The 22,887-nt window shown below is 55.4% G+C and overlaps 5 protein-coding genes across 5 annotated transcripts; 3 read left to right on the top strand and 2 right to left on the bottom strand.

The window, feature by feature from the left end:
- Positions 1-4,769: 4,769 nt before the first annotated feature.
- B0T26DRAFT_669831 (uncharacterized protein) lies at positions 4,770-9,041 on the bottom strand (the record flags this gene model as incomplete). The annotated part of the gene is made up of 3 exons (XM_060439109.1): positions 4,770-5,554; positions 5,649-8,600; positions 8,708-9,041. 3 exons carry the CDS (start codon positions 9,039-9,041, stop codon positions 4,770-4,772), a joined length of 4,071 nt encoding a protein of 1,356 aa, XP_060302299.1.
- A 1,322-nt stretch (positions 9,042-10,363) lies between these two features.
- B0T26DRAFT_745463 (P-loop containing nucleoside triphosphate hydrolase protein) lies at positions 10,364-11,897 on the bottom strand (the record flags this gene model as incomplete). Its single annotated transcript, XM_060444565.1, has 4 exons — positions 10,364-10,915; positions 11,145-11,630; positions 11,694-11,765; positions 11,823-11,897. The coding sequence occupies 4 exons, from the start codon at positions 11,895-11,897 to the stop codon at positions 10,364-10,366; spliced, it is 1,185 nt and encodes a 394-aa protein (XP_060302300.1).
- A 477-nt stretch (positions 11,898-12,374) lies between these two features.
- B0T26DRAFT_684234 (PPPDE putative peptidase domain-containing protein) lies at positions 12,375-14,097 on the top strand. The gene is made up of 2 exons (XM_060440833.1): positions 12,375-12,964; positions 13,063-14,097. The coding sequence occupies exons 1-2, from the start codon at positions 12,866-12,868 to the stop codon at positions 13,732-13,734; spliced, it is 771 nt and encodes a 256-aa protein (XP_060302301.1). The 5' UTR covers positions 12,375-12,865; the 3' UTR covers positions 13,735-14,097.
- Positions 14,098-16,745: 2,648 nt separating this feature from the next.
- Positions 16,746-17,512, top strand: B0T26DRAFT_669834 (uncharacterized protein; the record flags this gene model as incomplete). Its single annotated transcript, XM_060439110.1, has 4 exons — positions 16,746-16,854; positions 16,916-16,992; positions 17,064-17,141; positions 17,201-17,512. The coding sequence occupies 4 exons, from the start codon at positions 16,746-16,748 to the stop codon at positions 17,510-17,512; spliced, it is 576 nt and encodes a 191-aa protein (XP_060302302.1).
- Positions 17,513-18,890: 1,378 nt separating this feature from the next.
- B0T26DRAFT_624713 (uncharacterized protein) lies at positions 18,891-22,739 on the top strand (the record flags this gene model as incomplete). Its single annotated transcript, XM_060436147.1, has 4 exons — positions 18,891-19,267; positions 20,760-20,995; positions 21,113-22,525; positions 22,591-22,739. Coding segments are annotated over 4 exons (2,175 nt in total), but the record flags the coding sequence as incomplete, so codon positions are not given.
- Between the last annotated feature and the right edge of the window lie 148 nt (positions 22,740-22,887).

Below are 22,887 nucleotides of genomic sequence, written 5' to 3' on the forward strand. Positions count from 1 at the left end.
GAGGGTAGGAGAGACGGAGAACGGAGTGGTGGCGCGGTGTTGCTGTCGTCGGCGATTCTCAACCTGACTGACCTCTGCCTGAGAGATCTTGTTGATATGCTGGGGTAGAGGAAGGGATGAGAGTACAGGACAGGATAGAGAAGGCGATGTTTGAGAATGAACAACATGAACAGATGAGACGAGGGAGAGAGGCTATACTTATCCTCGCCCGCCAGAGGGTTGCCGGAAGCGCAGAGGTTCATAGGCCATGGGTGGCCGGACGGCGGCGGACCTACGATGGATGGATCGAGTCGCGGGCAAGGCACTGGTTTCCGGGGCGCGACAACTGGCGATGGAGGGTGACAACCGCGAAGCGTGTCTGTCTTTGGGCTTGGCTTGGCTAGGTTTGGGCAGATGGATGCCGCGCGAGAAGAAACCGACGGGCATCATCCATCGTTCGGTACGTACCCTGCCTAAGGTATGTACCCTGCCCAAGGTATGTAAAGAGAGAGCTTCCACCCTAGAGCTGCAGCTAGAGGTATGTACGATGTACGTACCAACTGGGCGTGTGGATGAAAATAGGAAACCTGAAACGCGGAGACGATGGCGCCCACCGAGGACCCTTCATGTCGCTCGACGTCAAGCAGGGCCCGATGGAGGAGCCCAGCCATGTAAGAGGTTGCTTTCAGACATCCGAGAAGCGCGGGAGTAGGTACGTACCTACTCGCCGCGGGTTGGCTTCGGCGGCTCTGTAGCGTCAGACGGCAGAGAGAGCATGGCGTGGCAAATTAGCAAGAGCACTTGCTCTGCCTCGACACAACGAGTAATTAAAAAAGAGGCAGGCCAGAGCCAGAGACTGCCAATTTAACTAGCTTAGCAGATTGGAAGAAAAGAACGGAGAGTAGGCAAACAGAGGTCGTCAGTCTAGTGCAGGTGCAAGTGCAAGTGGTGTTTGGGCCAGTGCGGGCTTTCCCTTTCGGGTAAACAAGAAGACCTTGAAAGCTCAGTTGGCCCAAGCTCCTTCCTCGTCCTTGTTCTTCCAGCAGCAACCTCAGACTCGCTCTTTCCCCCTCCCCCACGAAAAAACTGACAACTCACACTCACACCTGCTGCTGCTGTAACTGCTGAGCGAGAGTGGGAGACAAACCTCAAACGACGAAGCAGATGACAAGAGAAGCGGCCCTACTCCCTGAGACTTGAGCAGTCGATGCACGATGCGGCGCCGTGATTGGCCCCGGAGCAACTGCCCATGCAAACCGCCATGCGGGCGTCTATGAGTCATATTTAGACACATGGCTTCGCACGTCCAGCAAGCCTGCGTGCGTTGTGAGTGGCCCGTCTGGGCTGCTTGCAGTTGCAACCGAGAGCCCGCAATGGCAGCCCCAGTTCTATCTAGCGTCCGTCCCACTTTTCGGCCGCCTTTTGTGGTGGGACGAGGCGCCAAACGCGGATGTGGGGAAGGTGGGGTGCCGTGTCAATCAATCCCAGTGGGATGAAATTTTGGTAAGGAAAAAGGAGAGCTTCGCGACTCTCTCCATGCGCGGCGCGCCCAACGGTTCACGGTTCACGGTTCACGGTTCACGGTTCACGGTTCACGCTCCACGGTCTACGGGTGCGGTGCCGCCACGATGCCACACTCTCGGATATCCATAGGCGCGGCTTTTTGGCGACTCGAGCCACGACACGATGGACTCGCACGCATCATACGCACGTTTTCTTTTGCCCGACAGCCCTGCATTCTCTGCAAGCCTGATCCGTAAGGCCGCGACGAAAACTGCACGGGAGTCGGGACGAGCTTCTTGACTGGCGAGTGTGCGACCTGCGGATGTAACAAACACCCAAGCTAAGGTAGTACGCTACGGGATGTGGTTTTCACTTTTCTCTTCGAAAGCCCTGGATTTTGATCAGACCAAAGTCTTCCCCGCAAACAACTCATCATACTTTGACTATGCCTACAATGCAAATACTACTCCAGACTCGAACCTAAGACAGCGCATGCTTGCTTTCCCGCTCGCAGAGTTGGGCATCTATCCATCTGCCGCCGTCGCCTAGCGTCTGGTTGTTACTTGCCTGTAACTAATCGAGCTGATGCTGCGAGCTCGCTGCCTTGTGTGTCTTTCTACAATTTGCAATCTAGGGTGGACCTAGGCTAGCGGGAGAGGGAGAGAGAGAGACAACAGAGATCGCAAAGGTCAGATGACGACGCCAAAAATAGAGACGGCGGTCTCTCTCGCAGCCCAGGATCGTCTCCCCCGGCGCCGTCTAACGCTGTCGTTGGGACCGGGAGCCGGAGCCTTTTCGGGGGGCCCCCCTGGTCGGGCTGATGATGATACTCGCCCGCGTGTATTTTGCACGAAGGAGCCGGCAAAAAGACAAGACGTACAGCGTTAGATGGGAGAGAGGAACGAAGCGAGCGGTTACTGAAATTGTCGTGTCGTAGCGGTGAGATTGAAGGTCGCGCCTACCAGCAGTTGGGCCCGGCTGCCGGCGTCCTAACTTTAATATGTGCCGTAGATTGGCACAACGAAGGGGCCCGGCGGCCCATTCCTGCTGTGTAAACAAGCTCTGGTTACGGTTGCGGATAGTGGTTAGGCGCTGGGAAGGGCCTGGGGGAAGGGAAGCGCGGACCGAGAGAGGCGCGGGCGCTTCCCGCCTCAGGTACCTCCGCCGCCAGCTAGCGGTTGCGAGTTTCGCATACAAAAGATTGCCAGTGGTGTTGTTAAAGGGGTGGGCTGTGATGCCGTGCTGGGCGCTAACAGTCAGTCGTCTAACTTGACAGCTGCCATAGACCTCACTTCCAGCGGGTCGACGGATGGAAGGGGGCAACACAAAACAGCCGCCCGTCGGTTCCAACTTCCCGTCGCGTTGGAAATTTGAAAAAGAGACTGGCGGCTACTGAAATTGTTAGAGGGCCGGCAATCAATCGGCCGTCAGTCTGTCTCGTCTTGCCGCAATCTAGAATCTCCCTCGGCTTAAGCGCCCGTTAACCTGGGACGGACGGATGTGGCTGTGCAACGCTCTCTGTGAGAGCGGTAAGCCTCAGGTTTGAAGTTACCCTGCCTCCTCCACTGTTTTGGGTCTGGAGGAGGGGAAGAAAATTTGCCGGAACCGAACTGACGACCTGAGCTTCTTTGGAAAATTCCATCTAGTTTCCACCCCACGAGCAAGCAGTCGACGATCAGAAGGCCCAGCGCGGCGGCGCGGCCTGGGCCTGGCGCGAAAACGACGGAAGCCTGAGCGCCCCCCCCCCCCCCCCGGCGCGCATTGCAACGTCAGATCTCGATTCGCTGGCGCTCTCGGCATCTCTTCATGCGGCGCGTCCGGGGGGACGTGGCCAATGGCGGCGCGACGCCTTACGACATTCGACCCGTCGCATTCGTGTCGATTGGTTCGTAGCGCTCCGACGACATGCCACCCCGCTTTTCCTCTTGACTTATCTTGCGCTTTAGGACTCTGATTGTAGTGAACGATTCTTTCTTTAGGGAATTATGACTCTTTTACTTCCTTTAGTGCGACCCATTCCCAGAAAGAGAGAGAGATGATGTCGACGCTGACGGGACTCCGGCCGGTTTGTTGTTTCATGTTGGCTTTTCTTGGGCTAGTCTAACCTAACAGCAAGCTGCCTTGTCTCGTTTCGTTTCTGTGTCCATCGAGGCGAGGGTGACTCACAATACCAAGCTTTTTGTTTTGTTTTCTGGATGATTCCTTGGTGCATCATGCATTTTTGTTGTTGTTACTACGTATTCGTACCTTGTCCCTTTTGTGACACCAGACCTAGGTGTTTATTACTCGGTGAGCCGACAAGTCAGTCAGTCAGTTGTCTGGGCTGAGACTTGAGACGACGTTGTATCCGCAACTCCGAGAGACAGAGTTACTTACCTCACCTTAGGTGACCCATCTAAAATAGCAACTGACCGCTCTTTTCCTTCCCGGGCTGATGAAGCACTCACTTTCTTCTTGTTGAGTCATGTCAATCTGCCGACCTGCAATGCAACTGCGTCTTGTTCGGAACTTTGGACTTCCTCCTCACCCCTCCTGCGACCCGTTTTCCCAGCCCGGATTCATCGTGCATTTTGCAGTGGAGTCTACCATCTCAAACCGTTGCAGGGTAGCCCTCCCGCCTCTAAGAAAGGAAGCAAGATTCAAACTCGTGTTTCTCTGTCTCACCCACAGTCTCACTCACTCACTCACACAGAAAGACACAGAAAGACACAGAAAGACACAGTAACACATTCCTCGGTATTATAATATCAGGTAGTATTCGTAAAGCTGGCCCAAACCAGAAAAAAAAAGACGAGTCTATCTCGTCCTGTCCCATCCTACCTACCTACCTACCTACCTGGAAACCCCTAGTCCCCGTTGCCATCCAAGGTTTCTCCCGTCTCCCTAAGTGAAGAAGTAAAGTTACAGAAAATTAGTCCAACTGATTACCAACCACCGAAACAGACAGACAAGCCGGTCGGTCAGCCTGGATATTATGTGTATTATCTGCATGTGTCGAAAACAAGACCTTCGAGGACCTCATGCCGTCAGTGACGGCAAAGGGGGGCCAAAGAACAAGGCAAGCAAACTAAACAAGAAAAGATAGTATGTGTACAATGCAGGTTATTTCCAGGCGCTATACGCCGGGCCTCGTCTCGGCCGGCCCAGCTGAGCCACGCGGCCCCTTCCCCCCTCCCGCCCAACAGGTTAATCGCTGATATCTTATTTTTTGAGGGGCTTTCGTTCCCGCGTAGATCCGACATCCCGCTCGTTTTTCGAGGGCGCCTCGTCTCACACACACGCCCCCCCTACGCCGCAAGGCCACTGCTGGCCTCCTCGCCAGTGCCGGGCGTTTCGCCATCCGCTGGGAGCGGTGTGTCGGTGAGCAGTTCTGCCATTCCTTTTGTTGTCACGCTCTGGCGGCCTCCGACCTCGTCTGCTGCCACGGAAGAAGGGAGTGAGGAGCCTGCCTGGGTCTGCTCTCCCCCAACGCCTTGGAGCGTGCCGTCCACCACAGGCTCCTCGACCTCGGCGGGCGCTGTTGCAGCCGCAGAATCCCTCACCTTCCTAAGTGCACGCTGCAGTCCGTCCAGCCGCATCTTCTCGGCAATGAGCATTCCCTTGGCCAGGTCTTTGATGGCCTTGCGGCCCATCTTCTCGTGCATGTCTCGCCACCCGGCGAGCTCCAGCGCCACCGTCTGCTGGGTATACCTGAGTTCCTTGCTGAGCAGCTCCGCCTCAATCTCGTGACGACGCGTCTTCTCCTCGCGCTCTTCGTTGAGTCGCTGCCGCGTGTCGTCGAGAAGGCCCAGCGGCCATCGCGACGACCGGTTGAGGGAGCTGTAGCCACGCTCGACCTCGCGGCGGATTCCTATGATCTTAGCGATGGTTTGCGGCGGCCGTGCAAGTGCTTTGAGGATGGCCTCTACGTTGCCATATAGAGCGAAAAACGTGGTGAAGAAGAGGGCGTAGGGTGAGGACTGGGAAGGCGCCAGACTCCGCACATAGGTGTCAAAGGCCGAACTATGTGACAAGGGCAAGAAGGGCAGCGCGCTGAGCGCTCTGGTGAGTATCTGTGAAGCATCGTATAGATCTATAATTGTTGTTAGCGCGAGGCGGTTCTGTCTGCAACTGCCCCCCCCCCCGCCCCCCTCTTCTCCCTGAATGGACTATTGCTCCAAACTTACCACTAGCAGCGTTCCCCATTACATTTGCCCGCCTTGCGACACTTCTTGTCGAAAAATGCACGCTGCGGACCATGTCGCGGGCATGGTCAACAAACTGCTCCACTTCTTTGAGGTCCTCAACCGGCTCCAGCTCGTCGTGCACCTTTTCGGCGAGCGCATCTGCCTTGAGCTTGCTGCGCTCGGCCATCGTGTCGAGCTGCAAGTCGGGCACTAGGAAGAACTCCCACAACATCTCGTGTGTTGCAAAGGTGGGGTGAGACAACAGAACACGCAGAAACCAGTCCATCCGCACCTGGAGGTCCTTGAGCACCGCCCTACTTGGTTTGGACGGGATCTGCGTGGGTGAGCGTAGATCTGAGAGCGACGGTATCCACGAGGCCGGGTTCTCCATTTGGAGCAGCTTCGCCAGGTGTTCAAAGTCGGTCAGAGAACGCCGGCAAGTCGTAACGGCATAGCTCTGTTTGTCGACAGGTGCTCCGGACTTGAGCACAAAACGGATCGAGGCGTCTTCCACGAAATAGGACCGCACGACACCGGTCGTGCGTGAATCGGGACCTGGGATCAGGGAGAAGAGAACCAGGTCGTCGATTTTGTTGCGGAGCTCGTCGTCCTTGGCCAGCTCTACGGCGGTCAGCCCTCGCAGCTCCCTCGCAGTGACGTCGACGCGGGGGTCGCTAAACAGCACCCGCACCATGTCGAAGCGGCCATATTTACTGGCCACCATCAACGCCGTGAACCTCTTTTCGTTTGTCGCATTGACGTCAACATCACAGCGCTGGAGAATCCGCAGTGCCAGCTTGGCGTCGTTGACAATATGTAGCAGAGTGTTCCCTTTGGTGTCCACATGGTCATCGAGGTGAAGTAGCCGGCCGTCCGCCTGTGTCTTGGTTGCCGCCTCCAGTCCCTCCTCCACCATACTGTGGTAGCGAGGATGGTCATAGGACCGGCATAGCGCAAACAAGGGTGTCTGTCCGTTTTTGTCCTTTTGCCGCCATGGCAGCAGTTTGCCAATTCTCTTTATTAAGAACGGAGCATGAAATATGTAGTGAGCCGCGCTACGCCCGCGGGTGTCTTGAATCGTGAGGCAATCGCGCATTCTATCGTCGTCGGTTGATTCCAAGAGAATGTCAAGAACCACGTTGACAATGTCAGGCTGACCCAGCTGAACAGCCGCGCTGAGCAGGGTGGTGCCTTCGTTGTTTTGGTCGTCGAGGAGGACCTCGGCCGAGTAGTATTGCTTGAGCGACAGGAGATACTTTAGGATTTCTAACCGCTGGTTTTGGATGGCCATCATGGGTACCGACTCCCCAAAGGCGTCTTGTGTTTGTGAGAGTCGCTCAATCGACGTGTCTCCCTCGACCCCACTGGCAAATGTGCCGATACTCGCCGGCATCGACCGGAATGAGATTTCGGAACCGATAGACATGCTCCTAGTCTCCATCGACACCTTTTTAATTCTTTTGAATGGTGGCGGCGGAGACTCGTCTTTGCCGCCATTGCCCCTGTCTCCATCTTCGTTCTGGAACGGAAACACATGACCGAGTCCAGATCCTAGCGAGAACCTCTCTGAGACAGTAAAGGCTGATGACGACCGCCTGGACGCTCCATTTGTGAAACTCCAGCCGCTGGAGGACGCCCTCCTGGAAGACGGAGTAGACTCGACGGCAAAATCATCTTCCTCTGCCCAGTGCGAGTCTGGCTCCATAATGTTCTTGAGCTCGGGTATGTCGCCTCTCGACACAGAATCCCACAGAGCCTTGTTCCGTCGGCTAGCTCTCCGAAGGCCTCCAGACTCACGGTCGAGATAAGAGAGAACAGCCTCGAATGTGCTAAGGGCATATCCAATCTCGCCACTATCCACATCGTCTATGAAAATGAAATGACGGATGTATGTGAGCCGTGCTTGGAGATGTTTGATCTGTGCCTTTATCACAACATATAACAGAAGGGACACCAGGGTATCTGCGTTGATGGTCATTATGGGTTTCTCAGACGTCTGAGCTTTCGGTTGTCCCGGCGTTGGTGCATCGGTGAAATGGGTCGCCGCTTTTGTTGTGGACAAGAGTATCTCCATCATTTCTTGCGGGCAGGTAGCGTTGGGCATTCTTCGGAACTCTTCAACGGCGCGTCCTAGCCGCGAGAGAACGTCCCGCTTTCCCTGGGACCCCCCATCAATGAGGATACCCAGTTGAGAGATGTCAATAAAGTCCATTTGCCGTATTTTTGCCTCCAACTCGAGGTCGTCTGGCCGTCGAAGAGCCGCCAGTCGCGGGAATAACAGGTGATGCACGTTTTCCGTGATATAGCGCTCGATCAGTCGCTCGACAACGGGGCCGGTCAGCTCAGTTGTCGCGCCGAGCAGCGACAGCTGGTGTTTGTCGACACTCTGAAACAGGTCTATGGCGGCGGTTACGGCCGTTTCCAGCGAAACCCTCATGACGTCCTCGTCGTCCTCGGCAAAAAAGTTCTCGACAACCCGGTGTCCATTGGCCGTTCCCCTCGTGGCACCCGGACTCCCGGTGCTGTTGGACCTGGCCCTGATCATGGCGCTTGCTATCGGTCCCACATGCTCGGGGTCCGGGATATCCACAGCAGACGGTGGCGGAGGCAAAGGCCGCTCAAACACCACAGTGAACTCGCGCAAAAGCTTCTCCAAGCCCGCCTGCATCTGCTTGGCAATAACGGGGAAATTGTTGAGAAGCTCGTGAAAGCTCTTGATATCCTTTTTCCGCGGGAGCCCGGCAGACTCGCTCGACTCGGAGGCAACATTCTGCGAGGGGCCGGGTCTTATGCTCGGCGATGGGGGGAGTATGGCTGGCGCGATCTTGACCTCGTCCCATGATCCAACCAGTGGGCGCGATATATAGTAGACCAGAAAGGCCCTCGGATCCAGGGTGTCGGGGTACCATATGGCATCGTTCAGCAGGCTAGATTGGGCCAACGCCTTGAATCCTAGAAAGGAAAAAGAAAAAAAAAGTACTGATTAGCGGCGTGTCCTGGGCGGAGAGCGGGTGGAGGGGGGAGGGGGAGGGGGGGTGGGAGGGTGGCCCAGCGCGTACCCTTGTTGGTATACAGGTAGTTATCCTTGATGACAATGCTCCTGCCGTTGAGGGTGTTGTAGACCTTCGGCTTGCCTCTCATCTCACGCAGGTTCTGCGTGACATCCCTCCCTCCCGCGACGTGCGCCTTTGGTGCGGGAATGCGCAGCACATGGCTTCCCAGGAATTCTTCGGAGGCTATCGAGGCCAGCAGCGGCGCGCCGGTCTCGGTGTCGCGGGAGTCTAGGAGGACATCGGTACAGGGGACGAGCAGAATGTGCTGTTGGGCCGGCGAGCACTGGACGAGAAAGGGGCTCTTGGAGAAGGCGGCGAGGAATGGGTTTAGAGGTTGCATTCACTCAACGCGCGTCGCAACTCCTCTCGGTGTAGTTTCTGTTGCGACTGGGCCACCATTTGGCACCATGCAATCGATCTCGCCGCGATGTCTATCTCGAGTTTAGAGGCGAGGTCGATAGGCCTCGGCTCGATGTCTTCGAGCTGTTGACGCGATCGAGGTTCTCCTTCAACGCGGAGCTCGGGTCGGGCAGTTGGTCTGGGAACGGAACTCGGAGTCTCCGGGCTGCGGCAGAAACGGCAATGGCTGGGGGCAGCGCTATTCAGGTTAGCAAACGATACAATGTCAGCGTTGTTGTGTATTAGGTAAAATGGCTGGCTCGGTTGCTGATTTCGTCTGAAACAGGTCGAATTTGTCGGTTCTGCAAGGTTGAATCAATCCATCCCAGACCAGAATCAGCAGCCTACCTCAGATATTGGGGTAACTCAGGCACCAAGCGGCACTGCCAGATGTCTGCAGCCAATCAGATTAAGCTCTTGGGCTTGCGCCGATCTCCCGGGACTTGGAGAAGCGGGGCTGTCTTTCACCTTGGGTGGAAGCCTGGGCATCCTGGCCTGGAAGCTCAGGACCAAAAGCTCCAGTCAAGAGAGCACAATGCACACCAACATGCAAGCCATGGATCGATGCAGCAATAACCCCCAGGCCCTCTTGCAGGGAGGCTTCTGCATCGCAAAGACCTGCTAGCACCATTTCATATCTACACCATCAAGCTTTGAAAGCTATCCGTACTTGCTTAAACGTTCCGTCCCATGACAGGGACGGGATGATACCGACCTGACCATTAATCTTTAATCTTTCTTTCACTTGCCCAGAAACCAAAGCACCATCAATGTCGCGGACCCAAGCCCGGTATTGTATTAAACATAGATTGCGGCAGTATTACTTGAAGAAACCGAGACATTGGATCCACGGCACGGCGTCCTGGTGATAAACACAGCCCGACCTTAGCCGTCTCGCCGGGCATAATGCCATATCGTTCCCCGACGGGAAGCCCTTCCAGGTTACCCTTACCACTATAAGAATCCTTTCCGTATATGTGAGGCAAAGGATACATAGAACCCGACCCCCTCTAGTGAAATTCAGGAGATCAACCGAAAGACTAAATCCGGCGCATTCCGTTCCCAAAGTCAGAACTTGACAGGTATCGGTATAGAAATTGCGGTCAAAATTGCATGCAACTTCCGCAGATCTGCTAAGTTTCCTGCAGTACCAGCCTGTTCCTAACGAACAGACTCAAAAGACATGAGTTCATGCCAAAGAGCGTTGCTTAACGACCTCTTGGTGCTCATAATATTCGTGTCTATGGAAGCGTCGGAATGGTCTCAAGCCTTGGCAGCACCGGCCTTAATTAGCAGGATGTCGCCGTCCTCGACGACGTAGTCCTTGCCCTTGGTCATCATCTTGCCCTTCGCCTTGACCTCTGCTTCATCGCCAAGCTCCCTGAGAACTTGGTAGTTGTAGACAATGGCCTGAATAAACGTCTTCTCGAAATCAGTGTGGATGACGCCTGCTGCCTGCGGTGCCTTGGTGCCATTCCGAATAGTCCATTGCCGGACCTCATCGGGGCCAACAGTGAAGAAACTGCCCAAGTTCATGACTTTGCGCATCATGGTGACTATTTTGGGCAAAGCCGACTCAACGCCTAGTTCCTTGCACTCCGCAAGAGCTTCCTCCTCGGTTTCGAAGCGCGTTAGCCTCTCCTCGAAGCTGACGGAGATGGGGATGATGGGATCCCCCGCCGCATTCTCCTTCATCCACTCGGCAATCTTGGCCAAGTTCTTGTTCTTTTTTCTGATATAGTCCTTCTCTGACAAGTTGACCAAGTAGACTACCGGCTTGGCAGAGAGAAGAAACAGGGGGTTGATAACCTCGACCTGAAACAATAGTTAGTGACTGACTTGTGTAGCTAGTGCAAGATCAAACTAATGTTTGAGGGATATTTCAGAGAATGTTTTTGATATCAATACACCTTCAACAACAAGTTGTCTGAGTGCTCATCGAGCTGGGTTTAATAGCAGGCTTGTAGCCGTTTCTCATCAGGAAAGTAGGGGGGTGGGGCCAAGGCTGGTGAAACGGAAAGAAAATCAAACGAAGTGGACCTACTTCTTTGGGGGCCCAGGAGTTCTTGCGGACGTCCTTGCCGTCCTTCAACCACGCCAGAATCTTTTCAATAGTGGCCTCTTCTTCTCTCGCCTTCTTTTGCTCCAGACTCTGGCCGCCTTGGCGAGTGATCTTCTTCTTGGCCTCGAGCGCCTTCTCTACAAACTCGATATCCTTGAGTCTTAGCTCCTCGCTGATAATGTCAAGATCTCGCACCGGGTTGACGTCGCCCTCAACGTGGATAATCTCTGCGTCATCGAAGCAACGAACAACCTGGAAGATAGCATCGACGGCCCTGATGTGCGACAAGAAAGCGTTGCCAAGGCCAGCGCCGGTGGAGGCACCACGGGTCAAGCCGGCGATGTCATAGACTGTGAGATTGGCAGGAACCTTGGATTTAGGCTTGTACTTTTCGCACAGCCAATCGAACCGCTCATCGGGGACGATGACACGAGCCTCCTCTGGATCAATGGTGGCATATGGGAAATTCTACGCGCCGAGTCAGTAGGCGCACGTCTATCATCTGGAGGGTAGGGGCGAGGGCGTACATACGGCGGGGTTTCCCAGGTTGCACTTGGTAATGGCCTGGAAGAGCGTGGACTTGCCAACGTTTGCCAGTCCAACCTATCGCCCACGGGGGTTAGCAGGGTTGGCGGGACGATGGCCAACTAGGCGACCCACAATGCCGCTCTTCAAGTTGTTCCCAGGGCGACCCAAAAGGATCTTCTCCTCTTGGACGGGCTTCTTGGGGGCCATCTTGTTTCGCTTGCTATAGTGACGAGTAGAGATGTAGATGACGGTACAGTCAAGCACAGGCTTGTTCAAAAAAGCAGAGCTAGCTGCAAAGGTTCGAAGGAGACGTAGTGGAGAAGCGAAAAAGGGAGAACGAAGAATAGAAGTCGTCGTGACGAGCCTCTAGGCACTGGCTGCCTACCAGCTTTGATCAGAGCCGAGCGAGCGCTCTGGATCCGCGGCAACCCGGGAAGAGTGCCGGTTTGTACGGGTCGTCCAGCGATCGCCTGATGTTCTGGTCCGCTGGAAATCACTTTGTGAATCGTTCAAGATTTTTCTCTCGTTGAGCTTTTGACGGGAAAATCCTTTGCGCCAGTTAGCCTAGTTTGGTGAGCCTGAGGGTGGGGTTGCTAGCAGATTACCGGAAGATTATTTGACCGAGCTCATCAGTTCATCAAGCTTGAGGTGGGGCTCGGGCTTACTGTAAAGTGAGCTCTACATCATATCACTACGCTCACCCCCTAATTGGTCAATTCGTACATACTCCATACAATCCAGTCCAGCTGCCAGTACGCGCACCAGGCGGCGAGCTTGCTCCTCCCGCGAGCCCCCAGGGCCGCTCTTTCTGACGCCAATTGTCCCCGCGTGACTGGGGCTGATTAACGTCCGCCGAATATCAGGAAGCTTTTATTACCATTATGATAAGTCACCAACTTACCTACACTTAACTCTCCTGCCCTATTTGTTTGCCTGGATCTTGTGTTTCTAGATTGAGGCTTGCTTTCCGTTCCAATTCCGGTAGTTAATCTGGTTGCGGCGTATCCTCTTTGTCTTTCAGCCTTGGGCTTGGCAGACCACGAGCACCAGCGATTGTCTTGCCTCGTCCCACCCAAGCCAACCTCGGAGCATTCGGCATCAATCAATCGCCGCAAGCTTTCCGAGAGGGACGCTTTTCCGCCTGTTCAAGCATATCATAAGCTCCAACTAAAACAATGCCTCCTCGGAAACAGCAAAAGCTCGCAAAGTCGCATCGGTCGACTTTGTCGCTCCAGAAGACGGAGGTCGTCATCCACGTCTACGATCTCCTTCCCGTAAGAACGCTGCCTATTTTATCTGCTTTTTACTGTGGACATCCTTTTCCCTGAAGTCCGGCCTTATTTGCTGGTGCGGTGCTGATGCGCAATCATAGCCGGGCCGTATATCATCAACGCTCTGGTTTCTGGGGACGTCGCTGCTGCACTCGGGTGTCGTCATCAACGGGAAGGAGTACGCATACGGCGGGCACGACAGACGAGGGGTGACGGGTGTCTATTGGACGAGGCCGAAGACGGAGCCGCCTGGAGGCACGTTCAAATGTGAGATTTTGCAAGGCTTCACGCTCTCGCCCCAGAGCGAGATCGACACTATCATCCGCGACGCCTCGCAGGAGTTTCTCGGCACAGCCTACAATCTCCTAACGAAGAACTGCAACCACTTCACTGCATACTTATGTATGAAGTTGACGGGACGTCCCGGCCCCGGATGGCTAAACCGAGCGGCAAGCATTGGCGTCGCGCTGCCCTGCGTCGTGCCCCGGGAGTGGATCGAGGCGCCGGATTTCGATACCGCCGACGGCGAGCTCCTAGACGAGGACGACGACCGCGCAGATGAGAGATCTAGGATGTTAAGGTCATCGAGTGAGCAGCCGCGTCTCGTGGACCAGAAGGCAAAAAAGCCCCGGGGTAGGGCTGCCGAGGAAATCGACTGGAACAGCGAGGACGAGCGTAGGGGCGGTGGCAACGGTAAGGGCAAGGGAAAGGCTCCAGCTCGCGACTCTGCCGGCAGAAGCCTGCCTGCTGCGGAAAGAGCTCCGACGTCATGAGGGCAGTAACATGGTCATTGGTCATATGGGGTTTGATCTTTTGCATTGTTCCCGGAGTTCTGGGGAGAATCCCTCGTGCTTGTTTTGATACCAAGGGAGTTGGGGTTTATTTTTGAGGGTAAAAAATTACCCTTGCTTAAGCGTTTCGTTGGATTACTTGATGGTCGTGGTGTGCTTTCCGTGTTTCCTCAGGCCGGTCTAGATTGAATTCCACTTGTGCATACCTAAGTATTTATAACTAGGCCAGCCCTGGTTATGTATATTCCAGTCATATTTTGGCGAGAATGGCTTTGAATCACTATGTGATGCCCGGGTACGTGTTTTCACTGTCTCCCTCCCCTGGTTACGCACGACAGTTTCCAGCAAAAAACCCATCTCTGCGAGGTCATCAAAGACAGCCTGCCAAGGCTTTACACCTTGCCCATCTCGTGGTCATTCCATTCTAGAATCTGCTCCCAGAAGCCCTTGATAGTAGCGGTACCGCCACTGTACCCAATCCGCCTGTCCTCGGCGCTTTGCCTGACCGTGGAGTCATCAGCAATGCTGTGTATGCAGATGTCGAAGACGGCGACAGTCTCAAATGAAACGAGAGCGATTTCCGACGCCATATTTCCCGTGGTTAAGAGGTTTGAAGAAAGGTAGCTATGGTAGTGACTAGATTACCAAGGGCATATGCAGTCAATGTCACGAATATACTTGATGACTGTGACAGTTTAATAGAGACGTCCAAATGGGACGGGGCAGGTCACACAAAACAAGACAAGTCATTCGCAAGCTAGCTGTCCAAGATAATTGCGCTCTTGTTTTGTGTGTCATTGCTATCAATGCTGCGTAATCCACAATGAAATGGTTCAGCACGGTGAGTTGGGGCAACCGTTGTTGAGACAAGATTGATCGTCGTTTGGGACTTACACGTGCCGCCGCCCCTTTTCTACCTTTCAAGGAGGCCAGTGGATTTAGGTCTAGTTGGCGACCGAGTTGCTTGGCAACTTAACAACTTACTCGGGACTATACTCAAACTGGCCTCAGTGTCCAGGCAGCACCAAAGCGTTGCGAATCTGCATACAAACAAAGAGAGATCCGAGAGGTTCGAGAGGCTCGAAACCCTCACACTAACATTCAACAATCAGCCTGCAGCATGGAACGTCATGCTTGGCAGTGGCCCAAAACTAAAAGAGCTCGGACGAAACTCATGTCGTCTGTTCTTCCCGGCTTATCAGCCGATGTAGATCTGCTAACCTGGAAGCGTCATGTTGACGCAGCCTGTTACTTCTGTACGTACCATACCTAGCACCCGGGGTTCTTGCGTTAGTGCACCGTCAACCTTCTGATTAGAGTATTCACATCCAAGAGCTGCCCGGTACCCAAGGTGCCCGCCTCAGTGAGGTGAACATCGCTATCCTAGAGTTGTGCCGGCCTTGATGGCACATCGAGTCCCGATGCGCTCTGGGGCCAAAAAAAAAACACTCAAGTGTAGATATATGACTTGTGGAAACCTGAGCTTGAGGAAGGGTAAGGTAGGTGGCTTCAGGATCCTCCCAAAACCGAGGCAAGTCGATAACAAACATAATACACACACTAGGTATCCCTGGCCGACCTCCAGTTCGACAAGGTCATGTCCTCGAAGAATTAGAGAGAAAAAAACAACAAAAACGGAAGAAAAATATCATATCGTGTCTCCAATTGGTTCTTCTGATTGGATCATGGAGCACTTTGGAACCCTGTGGGGACACACAGGTGCCTGACTGATAGATTCTGGGCAGATTTGGCTCCCGCTGCAAGCCGCACGCCGGGCTTGAAGAAATTTCGATATTGGAGTCCGGCCCAAAACCCAATTCGGTTGATCAGACTGTTGCCAGTCACGGTCCATCAGTCACGATGCACTTTAGAGCGAACAGCGAACAACTAGATAAAGAGATGCGGCAGGCTATTACGTTTCAAGACGCAGCACGCTTGAGGGCGAGTGTCGAAGGACTCATTGTGTTGGGTCCAGGTGTTAAATACTTTAGGCACGTACCCAATCTGAGAACCTCTGTGCCGTCGATGGGCGTGAGATCTTCCCGGTTGGCCCGTGAGCCATACCTGCCTCGGTAATATTTTCAATTACGCAGCGACTCCCGCTGTGTGTTGTACCTGCAGTGGCTACTGCACTGATAAGCTATCGGCCGCATTTCCCGGCCAAGCCACACACATCGCGCTTTCCCGTTGTCGCAACGCCAAGGCAACTTATATGAGACGCGCAGCAATCGATGGTCGTAGCGTGGTTTACACTTGGATCGAAACATTGCGACAAGAAGGTGTGGTCCTTGCTGTCCACTGGCCACGTCATACACATTACACGCCGCCTTGTGTATCTCGAGCCCTTCAAGTCATACTCTGTAGGATTGACATGCTCCAGCGGCTCTTCGGCCTGGACGCACAAAGCAGCCCGTGGTGAACCACTGCGTAGACAGGCAGGGAGAGCCCGAGCCCGTCGCATTGAATCGCCAACAGAAGGGAAATGGGATTTCTCCACACCCCGGGCTAGCCAAAGCTTAGCGCAAGTGCAGTGTCAGGGCAATTGGGTGCCAGATTGCCGGTTGGCTTGCATTCCCCAACGACGGAAAGCCGCACCAGCCACAGTTTTCAGGTGCTATCGTGAGGCCCAGCGCTTTCCCGCCTCTGATTTTCCCAAATGGGCACCTCCTGCCGGGGTTCCCGCGCCCAGAGCCGAGCACCCAGGGCCAAAACACAGGAGCAATCAAACAAGATGTTTCGTGCCTTCCTCAAAACGGCGTTTCTCCCTCATCCCGGACTACTTCTTCTCCCGAACACCCAACCTCCGCGTCTTCATCACTTCATCACAGGTTGATCAAGAAACCCCCACGTTGGTCGCCTTTGCATCCGTATACTCAGTCTTGCATATCCACCCCAATATTCTTTGCGCTTCTCGCCGCATCCCGCCGAATTGTTTACGAGCATCGACTTCCAAAACTCTTCAATACCACAAGCCACCTCACCCCGCCTTCGCCATGCGTTACAACGTCGTCCTCGCTACGCTCTCTGCGTTTACCGCGGTTGCTTCCGCCCAGAACCTTTCTGCGACAATCGATCCCGCCTCCGTGGATTCTGTAACCAAAGGTATGCGCCCCAAGTCCCTCACTTTGAATCACGAGCGGAAGACTGACTGCCGGTTGGCTAGGCCAATGGTGCAACGCCCAGTATCAGACTTGCAACATCCTTTGCGCCCAGAGCCCGACCAAGGATGACTGCATAACGGTATGGACCTCCTCGTCTCCTGGGTGAATCTAGAGACGGTGAACAATGATTGACGTGGCCTGACGGTCTAGGAAACCCTGAACTACACCTGCACCTGCCAGGACGGCAAGACTCCGGAGCTGGAAAAATACATCCAGACTATCCCGACTGTGGGTGCTACTATGCCTTCATCCCAGGCGAGCTTGTGTAACTGACGAGGACGCTACAGTTTGAGTGCGAAACTGCCTTCGCGAGATGCCAGGCGGCAAATGCCATGGATGCCATAGCGCAAGGAAAGTGCAAGGAGATCAAGAACCAATGCGGTACTCTTGACCCCGCCAAGGCCACGATTGCTAGCCCCAGCTCTTCCACCACCGCCGCTCCCACGACCAGCAACACCGGCACCGCGGATTCGGCTGCGGCGACTACTACTGCTCCCAGCACCTCGACTTCCAAGGCCGCCGCTCCGACGAACCTTGCCTACCTTGGAAACGGCGTCGCTGCGGTTGCTGCCGGCCTCTTTGCTGCCGCGCTGCTTTGAGCAGGTGGAGAGAGGCAGACGCCTGAGCCTCGGCAGTGGAGCGTGTACAGCAACACACCCACCCTAGCGAGTTACAGCGTTGATCGTGTCGGTTTTTCTTCCCTTCCTTTCTTGTATTGGTTGCCCCCGGAAACCCTCTGGACAGGCTTTTTGCATCCGCGACCACATAATACATACCCCAGCGATTGCCTTACAAAAAAAGCTATGGGGTCTTAATACATACGAGGAGACGATACTTAGTTGATGACGTCAGACGAGGTGGAATGGTGGCGGGTTATGGATGCTGTGGAGATAGAGTCTTTGTCTCGGAAGGGGCTTTTTATGGAGTTGAGGAAAAGAGGCAAACATATTTACGCACTTTTGCGAGTACCACCCCCGAATTTGTTTGCGATGCGAGTTCCCCAAAGGGCCAGCCAATCATGTTAGGCATGGATGGTCGACATGGAGCGGAATGACAAGAGCATCGGTAATCAAGGGGCTTATTTGGTAGTCTCTGTCCGCTGACAAGTGCTTTGTTCCTGCCAAACAGATAACACGGATTGCTTTGTTGCCGCAGGGCACGAAAATTAATACTTTGCACTTATAACAACCCTCGAATTCGCCGTGAGTTTACAGACCAAGCGCGTTGGTTATATGGCTCCCAGCACTGTGACAATGTCTAGAAGCATTCCACCCGAGATAATCACGCAGATCCTGTTCGAACTTTACGAATTCGATGGGGATGTTTGCGTTTTTGAACTCATAGCCCCTGGGTGGAAATTCTGCAAAAGACAGAATCGGAGTCTCGCCGAAGTCTTGCGATGCAGCCGAACTGACACGTACATAGTTCTGGGAACAGGGAGGATGTATCAGAACATCTTTTGACCATGACAGGACAGACTACCTGCGATTGGCTATCCTGAAAAACCCCCTCGCGGTTAAATCGCTTTCTCGGTTCTACGACCGAGAAATATTTCGGGAGTGGACGACTAACAGTTTGATCATCATCCCCCAGGTGATCACAAGGTTTAGTAATGACATCTGGGGCCCTTTGCTCCCGCAGCTGGCCCCGGCCGTGCGTTTGCTGCGGGACCCCAAGATGGCGCTGCGGCTCTTGCCTTATGCCGACGACGACGAAGCCCAAGCCCGGACAAAATACCGGCTCCCCCCGCTTCCACCCCCCAACCAGGACCAGGAGGGAAACGAGACAGAATATCAGGTCCCCCGGTCGAACTACCCCACCGAGCAGGCCTCTCCCACTCCCAGCCCTGCCCCGGAGTTCATCTGCTCGCGCATCCGCCATCTGATGCTCACCACATCGCCCGAGACGTGGTTTCTGCAGGCCCAGGACATCATCGACATCCCAAATCGGGCGTCCCCCTCTGCGCAGGAAGCGTTCGAGGTTATCCACGACTGCCTCGACTTCGAGCGCGCGGCCTACCTGCACGTCGACTGGCGCCAGCTGTCCAAACTCGAGATGCTGTTCCTCGACTGCCGCGGCTACAGCCACGGCGTGATCGAGCGCCGGGAGATCGTCGACCTGGCCCGCGCGCTGCGGTCGTCCGGCATGCCGCTGCGGCTGCTGGTCATTGCCGGCCTGCGCTCGTACCACCGCTACCCCGGCAGCGAAGCCCTGACTATCGATGAGGTCGAGAGCGGCGTCCCCGGCCCGGAGCAGGACGTCGTGTATAACGACTCGGGTAATGGTGTTAACTGGTGGCTCATGTTCAGGCGCGCCGTGCAGCCCGGAGGCAGGCTAATTTTTATTGACAAGAAGTTTGATCATAACTGACCAGGTCACTAGATTGGCAGCCTTCCCAGCTGGGTAAGATTTTTTCTTTCGTCTCGTTCTCTCGAGGAGCGACTTCCACGGTTACCTAGATCTGTCGCCAAAGTGAAATGGGTTATGCCCATCACCACGCAGACACCAACATAGAGGAGGATTTGGCGTTGGAGAGGTAAATATTTGATGTGCTTGTGATATCGAGAGCCGGAATGATGCTACCTAGGTAGTCTTTTCACCGTCGTTCCTACCTAGGTAAGGTACGTAATTATTAGAGTCACGCTAACCTCGAGTTAATTAATATTAGATCCAGACCTCACCCCTTTTCAAAGAGCGTTTAAGCCTTTCTCCTTTAAAACTTTCTCTCATCATTAGCGGCCTTGGCCGCCGCAAAGTAATATATTTGTTTCCTATGTACGATATGCCCATTTACTATGCACCAGAAGGCTTGTTCTTTTTTCCCCACAGCAGTTCCCACGACAGTATCAGCCGTACCTGTTGGTGACCGGTTTCACACCATTTTGCAAGTTTGCCCCCAACCTACAAAGTATACCGTCCAACCTTCAGCCTTGGACGGCATCCCACCCTTGTTCAGGGGCGTGTTCGATCCCGAGCTTCACCTTGACAGGGCGACCAATGAGCGGCCCGCTGCTGCCACACACACCTTCGCACCCGCTTCTCGTCCGCCACTGAGCTGACGATGCGGGGTTGGGTTGGGTGCCTGCCTGGAAAAAAGGATGCCGTGGAATGCTCGAGACTTCCCGAAAATTCCCTTTGGTTTTCTGAACTTGCAAATCTGGCAGCACTACCTGAGCAAACTCACTCAGACTGACCTGAAGTCCTAAGCCACGCCATGATGGAACCCAACGCCTGCCTGCAGTGGCAACTATCTTGACGATTGGGTTGCCGGACGTGTTCTGCATGGGCTCGACCCAATCAAGGCGTGATGTGGACAACGACGTCGACTCGCTCACACCCGACATTCGGGTCGAAAGGGCTGGAAAGGGTTGGCTAGGCCGCCGCCATTCCGACCACTTGGCATTTGGCTTGGAGACGGGAGGGAATGTGGGATGCGAATGGGCCCATCCCTCGGGCATCCATCCGTCAGCACCTCGTCCTAGCTTCTGCTGCTGCTGCTTGCTCCTGTTTGCCGTTGACGTGCAACACCCCGCGTTTGCTCTGCTTTGCTTTTGCTTTCTAGATACATATGCCGTTCTGGCAAGGCCGCATCATCCCATCCTATCCCATCCCACGCAGCCTCGCCTTCAACAGTACAATTAATTAGCTTAACTTTGCTCCGCCCGCCCTGACTCTTTCTATCTAGACTTTGTCTTGCCTTCTTGCCTTGCCTTGCCACCAAACCGTATCATGCCCCTCTCCCCGTCCACGTCACCCTCTTCGTCCCCGTACCCGTCACCCTACATTATTCACTGAGCCCCGCCCCGCTTCCTCCCTCGGAGCAGTGTCATGGAAGTCTACTCGGAGAGAAACGAAGATGGCGCAACTCGACGAGAAGCGGGGCCCGAGACCGGCAACCGGCCGAGGCTTGAACAAGGGCGCCGCCACCCGACCCTCACCACTGGTTAACCTCTGGGCGCCTCTTTTTGGCTCCCGGACGGCTCCCGTTAGCAGAGCTTCCAAAACCCAAAGTGGCCGAGATCGAGATCGAGATCGAGACCGACACCGTGACGAAGGGCCGGGCCGGACACACCATCGTGCTCGTCGTGGCCCCAGCCCTGACGGTGAACAAGACCGGGAAACCCCCAAGGAGAGACAACGATCCCACCGCCATCCCCCGCCCCGCCATCACCACCACCACCACCGGCATCCCCGGCCAGAGCCTCGCCCTTACGTCAAGGTGGAACTGATGCCTCTCGATCCCCGCTACACCCGCTTCGAGCTCAACGCCAGGGTTGGCTTGGTCATTTCCAAGGTTATCCAATACATATTCCAGCGATATGCACAGAGGAAGAACCCCGTGTCGCCGGCGGCGCAAATTCGCCTCTATTCAGGCGGCCAAGAGCTCGGCGACCATGACACTATCACCCCCGAAAAGCGCAAAATATGGTACAGCATGTCACGCCCCGAAGACGCCGAGCGGTGGAAGTTCACGCACTGGCAAGACGAGACCAACGGCCGGCTAGACGGAGACCTCACCGACGGCCTGGTCAGTGCCATTGAGGCCGGGGCCACCGTCGGCGAGCTCAGACGCAAGATTGCCGACCACATGGGCATCGCCGACGCCCAGCGCATAGTGCTCATTGGCCGGGATGGCATGCGGCCTGGCCTGTTGCAGGGGAACAGCTGGGTGGCCAGCAGGATCAAGGGGAAGTGGTGCTGCCGTTGGATCGCCATCGACGTCAACCCGGAAAAGTGCTACGTGATACTCAAGGGCCAGGGGAGGGAATACGTCTACCACCCCGACCCGTCGTACGTGCGGCGCGGCCTTGACCTGATGTCTATCCGGACCTACATGGCCCTGCGGATATTCCCCTACATATGCCCGCTAGGGGCCGAGACTAAGCTCGACCTACCGCGCAGAAGCATTGCTCTAAGTCTCGGAGACGAAGACGAAGACAACGGCGACGGCGACGACGGCTGCCTCGCCAGTTCGGGCGATGTGAGCTGGGGGGCGACGTACCGCTTTGAGCTCCCGGCCGATGCCGCCGAGGTCTTCTCGGACGAGGAGACATGGCTGCTGCCCAAGAGCGAGACGTGCAGTATCTGCATCGAGGACAAGAGCATCAGCGAGCTGCCCGTCAAAGTCACCGCTGAGTGCACGCACAAGCCGACGGCCTGTAAGGACTGCCTGAAGCAGTGGCTGGCGTCCGGTCTTGAATCCGGCACTTGGGACCGGCTCAAATGCCCCGACTGCTCGCAGGTGCTCGCGCACGGCGAGGTGAAGCGATTCGCCTCGGGCGAAACGTTTGTGCGGTACGACGGCCTCGCGACACGCGCGGCGCTCAAGGACGTGCCTAACTTCAGGTGGTGTCTGTCGACGACGTGCGAGTCGGGCCAGATCCACGACGACACGTGCCCGACGTTCAAGTGCGCCGCCTGCGACTTCAGCCACTGCGTCGCGCACGACGTGCCCTGGCACAAGGGCGAGACGTGCGACGAGTATGACAGGCGCAACCGCCAGCGCAAGAAGCAGGAGAAGGCCTCCGAGGACATGATCAAGAAGACGAGCAAGAACTGCCCCGAGTGCAACAAGGCCGTGCACAAGTACACTGGCTGCAACCACATCACCTGTGAGCCTGCCTACCCCTATCTACTCTCCCGACTTGTTACACACCTGCTGACTATATGCACATAGGCGTCTGCTCGCACGAGTGGTGCTACAAGTGCCTCGCGCCGTTCCAGCGCAACGAGCACGGTTTCCTGTACTGCCACCACCGGCCGACCTGCACGGAGCGGGACCCGTTCGCCGACCTCGTCGACCCGGCGGGCGCCGGCGCGGCGGGGAACAGACGTCGGCTGCCGCAGATCAACGACCCTGGCAGGTTTCCCGCACACCTGCAACCGCGGGCGGCGCTGCGACTGCCGCCGGACCTGCCCCATAACCCGCAAGTCTTTCGCATGGACGCCCCTCTCCCCCGCCGCCCCCCGGACC

This window comes from Lasiosphaeria miniovina, assembly GCF_030549165.1.
Source record: "Lasiosphaeria miniovina strain SMH2392-1A chromosome Unknown B0T26scaffold_1, whole genome shotgun sequence".
Taxonomy (NCBI): domain Eukaryota; kingdom Fungi; phylum Ascomycota; class Sordariomycetes; order Sordariales; family Lasiosphaeriaceae; genus Lasiosphaeria; species Lasiosphaeria miniovina.

Excerpts from the sequence above, each read along its gene's own strand:
- B0T26DRAFT_684234 (XM_060440833.1), top strand. The coding sequence starts at position 12,866 with ATGCCTCCTCGGAAACAGCAAAAGCTCGCAAAGTCGCATCGGTCGACT. Across the intron at positions 12,965-13,062 it reads ACGTCTACGATCTCCTTCCC|CCGGGCCGTATATCATCAAC; the intron begins GTAAGAACGCTG and ends GCGCAATCATAG.